The 11,771-nt window shown below is 42.3% G+C and overlaps 2 protein-coding genes across 2 annotated transcripts in view; both read right to left on the bottom strand.

Annotated features, from left to right (window-relative positions):
* Positions 1 to 9,456, bottom strand: part of COLQ (collagen-like tail subunit (single strand of homotrimer) of asymmetric acetylcholinesterase) — a 64,875-nt gene extending 55,419 nt beyond the window's left edge. The window contains exons 1-2 of the mRNA XM_015568106.1: positions 9,364 to 9,456; positions 3,371 to 3,467 (exon numbers count right to left, since the gene is read on the bottom strand). The gene's annotated coding sequence lies outside the window, so the exon portion shown is untranslated. The remainder of the gene's footprint in view (positions 1 to 3,370; positions 3,468 to 9,363) is intronic.
* A 637-nt stretch (positions 9,457 to 10,093) lies between these two features.
* HACL1 (2-hydroxyacyl-CoA lyase 1) overlaps positions 10,094 to 11,771 on the bottom strand; it is a 44,244-nt gene continuing 42,566 nt past the window's right edge. Inside the window, exon 18 of the mRNA XM_015568105.1 lies at positions 10,094 to 10,240. Coding sequence (XP_015423591.1) covers positions 10,109 to 10,240 — 132 coding nt within the window. The 3' untranslated portion in view covers positions 10,094 to 10,108. The remainder of the gene's footprint in view (positions 10,241 to 11,771) is intronic.

Below are 11,771 nucleotides of genomic sequence, written 5' to 3'. Positions count from 1 at the left end.
TGGCCTATTATATCATTTAGAATTAAGATATTTTTTAATTGAACCCTTGTAAATTTTAGCACAATTTAATAAATTATTCTAGAAGCAATTAGGAGATTTTTCATGTAATGCAGATACATTTCAATTAATATTTTATTAATTTTTAATTTTTTAATTTGAAATAATCTCATACATGTAAAAAACTATAAAATACTACAGCATATTATATGTACCCTTCACCCGATTTCTTAGGTGTTAATAATTTAAACATAACCATTATACAACTAACAAAATTTGGAACATATTTTTCTTATAATCTCTTTAATGTTACTTAATCCATTTACTTTGTTTTTGTTAATCTTCACCCAAGGATATTTTTCCATTGAATTTTAGAGAGAGTGAAGGGAAAGGGAGAGACACATTGATTGGTTGCCTCCTGCACATGCTCTGATAGGGACTGGGGATCAAGCCAGCAACTGAAGTACATGCCCTTCACTGGAATTGAACCTGGGACCCTTCAGTCCATGGGCTAATGCTCTATCCACTGAGCAAAACAGGCTGCAGCTTAATTCATTTACTTTTAATCTATATGTGTCTTTATATTTAAAGTGGGTTTTGTTTTTGATTCACCCTCATAATCTGTCTTTTAATTGGTGCATTTATGCCACTGACTTTCAGAGTGCTTACTGATAGAGTTGCTGCCATATCAGGCGGCTTCTGGGGCTTCTGGGGCTGGCCAGCGGCCCGGGATCGAATTCAATCATGGGCGGTAGGCAGGCGGCTTCTGGGGCTTCTAGGGCCGGCCAGCAGCCCGGGATCAGATCTAATCCCAGGTGGCAGGCAGGCGGCTTCTGGGGTCGCACATGGGGGCCTGGATGGCTGCTTGAGCTGTCCTGCCCTGCCCGCAGTATGCAAATTAGCCGCCATCTTTGCTGGTGGTTAATTTGTGTATCACACTAATTAGCCAATGGGAGGCGTAGCGAAGGTATGGTCAATTACCATATTTGTCTATTATTAAATAGGGTGGCATGAAGTTGGCACAGATTATATCAATATTGTCCTGCTTGTGACATCTGTTGGTGTTGTTTTTGAACTGCTTCTATACCATTTTGTACTGGTATTTAACCTGTGTTAACGTCCCTGATGATGGGGGACTGTTCCATAGCTCTGTGTATCCTCATGGGCCCAGGGCAGTCCCTGTCACCTAATAATAGATCCTCAACAATGTTAGTTCAAGTTGACCAAATCATAACATTGTAGGATGAGAAGAAAGTAGAAAAAGCGGCATAACTTTATGCGTCAGCCACACTGAGCAACTTGCATTCCCAGCACCCCTTTGCGTTTTTGCACATGCAGCTGGCTGGTACAGGCCTGGTACAAGGGAGGACTTTGGTGAGTATAGTGAGAGAGGGAGGGAGGGTCTGTGGACTGACAGCAGCCCGGAGTTATGCCTGCATGCAGGAGACTGAAAGTACATATTCAGGCCACTAGGGGGCAAGTCATTGCTGATTAAAGTTAGTACAGGAACCTCTACCCTTAGGGGAGGCTACAGCACAGAGATATTTATAAACCCCCAATACTTTTTAAACAAATGTTTTTGTGTTTTGTTTTGTTTTGGTAAATTTCCATTTCCCGTGTACCACGTATTTTATGAGCCAATTTCTTATGAGCTTACCCTAACTGACCAAGGCAGAAATTATCATCTTTTCTTCAAACCCTCTTGGAAGGGCTCTGAATCTTGCATAATCTAATAACATAGGTTATTAGATTTTTCCAGAAGGAAATTATTGTACATTTGCAAAAGGCTTACACCAATAAATCCAATCAAAGTTAGAGCCGTCCTTCTCAGGCCTTGTAGGTGGGAAAGTATACTGAAGAACAACCTGTGGATATCCATCAACACTTAACATAAACATGCGATTTCATTCACAAATTCTACTGCAATACTCATTCAACTGCCAGTGTATTAGGTGCAAGGATGTTCATGACAGCCTTAACTTTGAAACAGCCTAATTCTCCATGAATATGAGAATAGCTGAGAAAATCACCAAACCTCCATTCAATCAAACATTATACAGTCAATGACAAAGAATAAGTAGTCTCTGCAACAAATAATACTGGAAATATTGGTCTTCCATAAGCATAACAAACAAAAATGAACTTTAACCCTTACCTTGCCCCATACTTAAAAATTAGCTCAAAGTAGATCATATACCTAAATGTAAGAGCTAAAACTATTAAACTTCCAGAAGAAAACAGGAAAAAAAATCTTAGGCAGAGATTTCTCCTCTTAAATTAAAAACTTGTAAATAAAAGTTATATATATCTAAGGTATACATCATGATATTTTGATATAAATATACATTGTGAAATGATTACTGCAGTCAAGCTGATTATTGAAACAAGTAACATGGATGAATTGCAATGCATTATGCTGAGGCCAACACAAAAGGCTACATACTGTATAATTCCATTTATATGGCATTCTGGAAAAGGCAAACTACAGGAATGGAGAGCAGATCAACAGCTACCAGGGATTAGGGTTTTAAGAAAGATCTGACTACAAAGGGAACTTTTGATTGTGATGAAAGTGTTCTTATCTTGATTGGAGTGGTTGTCTACTTTGTCAAAACTCATCAAACTGTATTTTTTTTTAAAGGCAAATTTTATTTTATGTAAATTTTCCCTCAATATATTTGACTTTAAAAAAATAAGAAAAATATATTTCACATTTATGCACTGACATGGAAGGTTTCCATGAAATATTGTTGAGTGAAACTGAAAACATATAAGCAAACAAGCAAATATATTTTATCTATTATTTACAAGTGCACAGAGAAAGCTCTAGAATGATGTACACTACACACTTGAGGATGAAAGTATGTGCAATGAGAGAAGGGGATTACTACACACATTTGTATTATTGGAAATTTTTACAATAAGCATTATTTAACTTGTAATTTAAAAATAAAAGCATTTTTAAAAATAAAATCAAATTCTTGGCAACCTTAGGAATAAAGAAGAAGGCAAAAGGGAAAAAGACTTCTTTCCTACATGTCTGAGGTCCAACAAGCCAACATGCTGAGAGGAGAAGACAGACCATTTGAGTTGGTCTTGGCAGAGAACAGAGCTCTGCGCCTGGTCTTTCTGGCCCAGAATTAACCATGATTTAGTTACTCTGAAGTCCTGGCTACCTCCCGCTGGCAGCTGCATCAGCAGGAGGGAGACAAGACTGGGCAGCTGAGAAGCTCTGGGAAAGCCCCTCCATAGCTCCCTGTGCCTTGCAACTCAAGCTTCAATCAGAGCTAGAAGGATGGAGCCTCGAATGTAAAGGAGAGATCACCAGAGAACCAGGAGAACTAGTAAGTCTAATGAGACTCATGAGACCCACCCAAGCATTACGCCTGCACTTCCATCTCCAGGGCACGAAGCTTAGTTGTCTTCACTCTCTCAGGGAAGAGACTGGCACTGAGCTGGCCTTGAGCCACCTGGATGAAATCACAATAGTGACAATAACTCACCCAATACAGTGTTTCCCAAACTTTGAGAGGTCCACCCATTCTAAGAGATACTCCCTTTTTAAAAAAAGCAGAGGAATTCACCTAAATTGGGAACTGCTGCCTATTTTATGTGAACTAATTGGAAATTTACAATATATATCAGCATACCAAAGCCTCTGGGAAATCCTGCAGTAAAGAAACCTACCTGGGGTGGGCTGGAAGGCATCAGTGGGGGATAATGGAGGACATATGTAATACCTTCAACAATAAAAAACTATTAAAATAAATAAATTAATTAAATAATATAAAAGAAAAAAAAGCAACCCATTTACTTTGCTTTTATCCCTAAAAATATTTAACCCCTAAAACCATTTTAAATTCCTACTATTTATTACTCCTTTTTTTCTTATCCATGTCTTATACAATAAATCTGTTTGTGGTATACTAAATAAATAAATATTATGTAGGGCTTTATTTTTCATAAAATCCTTTCTAAAAAAATTGTGTTCACAAGGGAGGCTGTGGGACTAGAGGTTCTGGGAATAGTGGCAGAGATTCATGTAATTTGTCTGGCAGGTGGAGAAATTGCTAGCAAGACTGAACCTGAACCTCTGTGCTGCCTAATGACACATCGAGCCAGATGTAAGCTCCCAGGCCTCAGGGCTAGATTGGCTCCCCAAGGAGACATCAATCAATCTTTACCTGAACCCAGACTCAGAAATGCTGTGAGTTCAAGAATCCTTTAGCTCCAAAATGCAAAACCACATTCTTGGGAGGGAGACAGGAAAGTCATACTTTTATGACAGGAAGTCAGGGAGGGCTGGAGACCTTAGAGGAGATCCCAAAATGGCTTATGAAACCTGAGGATCGATGGGAAAACATCCTGAGCAAAGCCAGTTAGTTTCCTGATATTATTTCAAGAATCATAGAAATAAATGAACTCAAAATAATTGTTAAGCCACCAAGGGGCATAACAAACCTTAGCCCCACTCTTAGAGGGGTGGCAGGTTTGATTCATATTTCCCCTAGGGTGAACCCTAGAAAATTTAATTGACAATCACTTCATTCTCTTCTAACCAGTCCAAATGCATGTTCCTAGCTTACTGTTTATTGTTTACTTACCATGTGTCCACTGCAAAATTTTATATTTATATATTTATTGGCAGAAGGTTACTACTCCCATCCCCATTAGCTTCCCCCTACCTCAACCAAATGCCCCATCCCATCACCCTCACCACCGTTCCACCTGGAGAGAATGGGCCCTCTTGTGTTCCAAGAGATTGGATGGGGTGAGGAGAGGAGGAAGACCCACTTCACTATTCGATTTGGCCCAAGGTAAAGACAAAGCATCGTTTTCAAGCTTGGATCTAGTCTCTAGTAGAGCTAAAGGTGGAGAACAAGGGACTGTGGCAGCGTGGTTTGGCAAGGCCCTAGAACAGGCTCATTCCCAACACTGACAAGCCAATGGTGACCAAGATTCCAAACTAAAGGGTGGAAAAGGTCACTGCCCGTGCCGTGCATATTTATGCATGCATCTATCCTACTGTGGGGAGATCTTGGCCAATATGAGCAATAACTGGGAGCTGAGGAGCATTTTAGGATCACAGACTTTTAGGAAACAATAACCTAAGAGATGAGGGAAAACATACACAGGCACTGCAGCCCCATGCTGCTTTGGGGGTCCGTGTTTACATGAGACCCTGTAATTCCTATAACCAGGTTCTCCCATCCTGCAGCTGTGGTGGAGAAAACTATGCAAACCCAGAGCCCCAGTACATCCTGTATTTAATCAACTCCTTAACCGTTTGGCTGCTGACGGATTTTTTCGGACATATGCCAAAACTGCGGCACTAATTGCGCGTGTATGGGAAAAAATGTAAAACACTTTTTATACAATAAACTCACTTGTATTGCTTTGCAACAACAAAAATTAAAAAATGCCAATTGTTTACATAAATTTGTTTTAAATAAGAAGAGCGCGATAGCGCTCCTTAGCAGTCAAACGGTTAAAGTCTTAAGGTACGTTCAAAATACTCAGCCACAGGGAGAGGGCTATCTGCAAGGCTAACATACATACCCACACAACCTGGGATAAAGGGAACAGGTGATTTTTTTTTTTTTTAAAGAACTAGGGAGATAAAAATTTTCCATTCCATTATCATGGGTTGTGTGATTACCTGTTTTCTTATGTACAGTTACTGAATGTAACTGCGATATTTTAAAAACACACACATGTCCTCAGTAGGTGAACAAGACTAACCTGGAGAAAATGGAAACAGAAAAAGAAGGATTCAGGAAAGTAAGAGAGAGGTCAGAGGACTCACTCATTCATCATTAATTCGTTCATTCAACAAATACTGAGTTTCTTCTGGGCTCCAAGGAAAATCTAGAATTGGGGATTCAGTGTGAAGTGAATGTACAAATTTCCTTGCCTTCAGGAATTTACATTCTAGTGGGGGGTCTCAAAACAGATGAGAAGCATACCAGTCCAGTGGCAGTCAACATAAAGCAGAACAATGGAGAGATCTGATTAATCAGGAGAGCCTCCCTGAAGGGAGGTAAGAGGTAAGACAGGAAGAAGGTAAGGGATGAGTTTTGACTGTAGTTCTCGGAAGGGAATCACGGAAGAAGCTAAGGCAAATCTGACTTTAAGGGATGAAAATACTGACACCAACCACCGTTCTTTAAGCACTTATTATGCTTATACTTGTTATTTCTCAAAAGCCTCACAGCACCTCTGTGAGGTAGGTGTTACTATACCCATATTCCAGATGAAGAAACAGAGGCTGACAAAGGCAGTTTAGGTAATCTTCCCAAGGCCACAGAGCTAGTGCACAAAGCTGACCATGTACCTGGAAGCCTGTGTCTTTTATAGCACAACTAGAGGCCCGGTGCACAAAAATTTGTGCACTGGCCGGGGGGGTCCCTCAGCCCGGCCTGTGCCCTCTCACAGTCTGGGACCCCTTGGGAGATAACGACCTGCTGGCTTAGGCCTGCTCCCGGGTGGCAGAGGGCAGGCCCTATCCCTAGGTGCAGCCCCTGGTCGGGCTCAGAGCAGGGCCGATTGGGGAGTTGGGGCGCCACCCCGTCATGCACAGAGCAGGGCCAATCAGGGGGTTGGGGCGCCGCCCTCTATAACCCACGGAGCAGGGCCAATCAGGGGGCTTGGGCACCTTCCCCTGTCACGAACAGAGCAGGGTGGATAGGGAGGTTTTGGCCCCGCCCCCTGTCACACACAGAGTCGCAGGGCGATCAGGGGGTTTGGGCGCTGCCCCCTGTCACACTGATCCCGATGCCGGGAGGCCTCACTGCTCCGCTGATCCCAGTGCTGGGAGGTATATTACCCTTTTACTATATAGGATAGAGGCCTGGTGCATGGGTGGGGCTGGCTGGTTTGCCCTGAATGGTGTCCTGGATCAGGGGGGGGGTCCCCACTGGGGTGCCTGGACAGTCTGGGTGAGGGGCTGAGGGCTGTTTTCAGGCTGGGGGGGACTGAAGCTCCCAACCACTCCTTTTTTTCTTTTTCTTTTTCTTTTTTTTAATTCTTGGCCAGCTTTAGCTTTGAGGTTTGGCTCCAGCTCTTAAGCCTCCGCTGCTGAAAGTGGTTTCTGGCCTTTGTTTACAATGTTGCGATCCTGCTGGCTGAAGCCGGCGGACTAAAGCCGGGTTCTGGGGTTTTGTTTAGCTTCTATATTTGTTACATAGTTGCTTAGAGTTGCAGGTCAGAGGCGGGGAAGGTTGGAGTCCTCCGTCACTGAAGCAAGCAAGCCTCATGTTAGTTTCAAGCTGCCTGGCTGCCGGCCGCCATCTTGGCTGGCAGTTAATTTGCATATTGCCCTGATTAGCCAATGGGAAGGGTAGCGGTCGTATGCCAATTACCATGTTTCTCTTTTATTAGATAGGATACCCAGCCCTAGGTCCAGACACATAGGGAATAGAGAGGCAGGTGAGGGAACCAGTCCCAGCCCAAGGCAGGGTAAGAATGATTGTGGTCCTTTGGGGGCCAGTGGCAGGGCTGCTTGGCCAGAGAGTCCTCAGAGGGAAATAGAAAGAGGTGAATTAAGATCTACTATTATACGTATATGTATCTCATCTGTCCTGGGGAGGGTGGGGCAAAGGCCACCTGGGGGGGTGGCCCCTAGAAAGCCTCCTGACCATGTACACAGAAGCCAGGTGGCCTTGGCCACAGAACTGATCTTTAGCGTGACCCTGCCCTGTGAAGTAAATGACCCTGTGAATGTCCTGGATTCTGACGAATCAGACGAATAATTCCTTGAAGGCACGGGGACATGGACTTAGAAGAGGGTGGCCCAGGGTAAAAGTGTGGGGAGAGGAGTCCCCTCTTCAACAGTATGGATGTGATATACCCCTTCTAAAATGCTTTATCTAATCCCTGGCCACCTGGTAGGAGCAATCTAAACTATTCAAAAATAATAATGAATTACATTTTGCATATGTATATGTACTAATATAACTAAGGCTCTAGTCTGAGCTTTCAACCTTGCAATATAGTTATTTAGATACATGTCTTATTTTTCTGAGTAGATTATTAAGTCTTTGAGTACAAGACCCATAACTGCTTCATTTCTTTATTCCCTCAAATGTCAAATCTGATACACAGAAGGCCTTCAGTAAGTGTTGAATAAAATAATGAATTGATTTGTATGGTGCACGCAAAACAGATGAACTACACTGCGATTTATCCAAAACCTTAAGAGTAATTCAGCCTGGGTCAAGATTCCCTTTGCAAAGTCTCAGAGCAGAGTTGCCTCTTGCCAAGGCAAACCATAGTCTGAGCTGCAGAGGCCTTAGCTTTAAAGGAAATGACACATGTCAGGCACCTTGCGTGAAATCTGGCCTGTCAATGTGAGGCTGCAGAATCCCCTGTGTGAGCTGGTGGCTGGGTGAGTGTCTTGGCACCCACCTGTCTCCCCCAGGATCTCTTTACCACATGCCAGACACCTCCTACATCAGGCATGCTGTCTGGTCTGGCCCTCAACCCTCATAAAGGGTCAGGAAAAAGCTAGCTAGCTCTGTCCTGCTGTCCATACAATCACGGTGTGCCTTTGACAGACTGCCTGTTGCTCACTGGGGACTTGGCCACAGCAAGCATTTAGCTTGGCCACCATTCTTCCACACCTCGGCACAGGCCTGGGCTATCATTGTAAACTCAGGAAAAGGCACATTCATTTGAGCCAAACTGAATTAGCCAGGCCAGTTGGCGGCCGGGAAGTCATGTGCTGCTTTCCCAAACCAAACAGAAACTATTTTTAGATTATTTACTGTTTGGTATTATCCATGCCACAGCTCCCTCCCATTAGGGCACATCAGAAACATCAGAGAAAATTGGCTGCAGCCAATTAATGGATATTTCACAAGTCATTTGTCAGTACTGGGCCTTCCTGTTGTCATTTGTAAAAAGACAGACGACAGGAATGTGTGTACACAGAAGGACCATATGAGGACACAACAAAAAGATGACCATCTGCAAGCTAAGGAGAGAGGCCTCAGAGGAAACCAAATCTATAGACACCTTGGTCTTTGTCTCCTAGCCTCCAGAACTGTGAGAAAATAAATTTGTTGTTTAAGCCAACCAATCAGTAGTGTTTTGTTACGGCAGCCCTAGCCAATGAACACACTGGGTTAATGCATTTTCCAGACAGCGTGTGGAGAATTACAGTGTGTAATTAAGGGTACAGGGTATGTCATTAACCATTCCTCTGAAGACTATTTTTCAGGGTTGTTGGTATTGCATATTCTGAAGCCAGGGCTTGACAGAGGACTTGGACTAAATCAATGCCCCTCCCCACTAGTGACCCTAACTATACACCCATCACTGTGGGATCAAAGAGGGAGGAAAGGAGGTCACCTTCTGCAGACTCACCTAAGGGAGCTTGGACTGAGATTTTGAAGATGAAGACTACAGAGTGTAAACCAAAATTTCCAAAGAGGTGAGGAAAAGGAGAGACTTCATTCAGGTGAAGCAGTTCCTTAGGCAGCTTCCTGTGGAAAGCAAAAGTGCACTCTACTGAGACAAAGAGGAGGCTGTCATTTATAAAGTTCCCGCCCAGGTTCCTGATTGGCTCAATTTTATGCAAATAATATTACCAAATTCTAACAATTCTGATTGCTCTGAATCATGCAGTTCTGATTGGTGATTACAGAGTGGTTCTGATTAGTTGGCATAGATGCAAATGAAGATATAATTGTGCAGTCCTGATTGGATAGGGCAGGTCTCAGTCCATTGGTCAAAGACAAAACCAGGCTTCCCTTCAGTGGTTGACTAAGATGGCTTAAACAAGCAGGGCATGTGTGGGAAGCCAAGAGTTCACATTGAGGTTTTTCCCAGTATGCACAGTACATGAGGAGCCCCTGTGAGCAAATGGCTACTAGGTTCTTATTATTTATAAAATTTGGGCCCTGGTTTGATCATGGGAGTCTATCTCATCAGATAACTTCCTTCATGGGGTTCACATCAAGTGAATCTTTATCCTCAGAGTCCACAGAAGAACAGATTTCTCAATATGTTTGCCTTCATCATTGGTCTCAGTGCCAGGAAGGAAGACAGTTGAGGCAACAAATAATTAGCATTCCAACTACCCCTAAATCATTGGCCAAGAAGTCACCTTTTATTGGCACAAGTGCTCACTTGGAAATGGTAGGGACTCTTTCCATCTTGTTATATCCTTGAGGAAGACATTTAAACCCTGTAGCCTCAGTAACTCCTTGTAGGGGAATTTACTTGTCATCTTTTGCTCCTCCTGAAAGAAGAAAGCAGGTAAACGACATATTGCTTGTAAATGGTGTGTGCCTGCAATCACAAGTATCATTTTGCATTGTTCTGGAAGAAAAGCCAATGTCTCTAGGTAAGAGAATGGAAGAATTGCTTTAAAGAACTCATTAAAGTATGGAATTAATATACAAAATAAGCAACATTACCTCCATATAAATATTGTAGAAGATAACATATATAATAGCCACAAAATAGACTGATGCCTAAAAACATAGTTAACAAAATTTTATTGGGCCAATACGATGAAAACTCCACTAAGGTACAGAAGAAAACATTTCTAAAAATTTACATACCTTATTCTTGAATAGAAACTACATTTTAAGATCCAATTCTCCAAATATTCATTTAATATTTATGATTGTTTAATGTTCATTTAAAGCCATTGTATATTTACCATGTGTTTTTGTTTTCTATAATTTGAATGCTTCTATAATTCTAATGCTGACTCTAGAGCAGTGGTTCTCAACCTTGGCTGCACATTAGAATCACCTGGGAATCTTTTTAAAATCCTGATTTCCAGGCCTCATCCTCCAGAAATTCTGTTTGTTACTAATGTGGCCCCACCCCATAATAAAGAAACAGAATTTCTGGAGGATGAGGCCCAGAAATCAGGATTTTAAAAAGATTCCCAGGTGATTCTAATGTGCAGCCAAGGTTGAGAACCACTGCTCTAGAGGGCCTATCCCTCCCAAGTTAGATAATTCTTAGAGAACACAAAAAACTCTCTTTTTGTATGCAAACTAACCAGTCCATAATTCCAACCTCCCTCTTCCCATTATCACCTTGCCCTAATCACCCCAGGGCCACATCCACACAACCAGGGGCAGCCCCTCTGACCAAGGGGAATTATTAAATCTAGCCAATCCTAAACTGTTTACCCTTTCTCTCTTCTTTCTTCCCAAGGAAACCACAGAAAGGCCTCAGCCCACTTCCTCTCTGCCTGAGACCAACCTGGGTGTTTTCTCCTGTGACCCTCCATGGTGTGGCATTCTTCTCTTGGGAACTGTAAGAAACTTTTTTTTCAAGGGTAATTGTCTCCAGATCTGTTGGCCTTACTGAACCTCAAGTTTTCTATTAGTACACAATGTTTTAAAACACAGTCCAATAAAGATAATGATTTATGTGCTACTAAATGTAACCTGGAAAAAGAATCAAGTGAAGGTAACTATTAAAATTCTGGAAAAGAATAATGTAGATAGGGTGGTGGGGAGAGGAGATACATAGAGTGGCTGAGGGAGGGTGGGGAGGCAGGGATGGCACTGAGTTTGAAAATAGTTTTATGAATGTAGTGGGTATAAATTTCAGTCTATGGCAATCAAGTGTGAAAGAAATATTTTTAGTAAATCAACTTAATTTTTATTTTGGCCTACAGCTTGCCAGAGTGGAAACAAAATTCACTCATGTCATGTTTCTCCCCCCACCACCCCCACCCCACCTTCCTCCCCATACACACACTACACACTTCTCTAAGAACTTCTGGGTTTACCTACCAGGCATCT

Source organism: Myotis davidii, unplaced genomic scaffold, assembly GCF_000327345.1.
Source record: "Myotis davidii unplaced genomic scaffold, ASM32734v1 scaffold962, whole genome shotgun sequence".
NCBI lineage: Eukaryota > Metazoa > Chordata > Mammalia > Chiroptera > Vespertilionidae > Myotis > Myotis davidii.
Note: the sequence above shows the minus strand (reverse complement) of the source record. Positions and strands in the feature narration are given on the sequence as shown.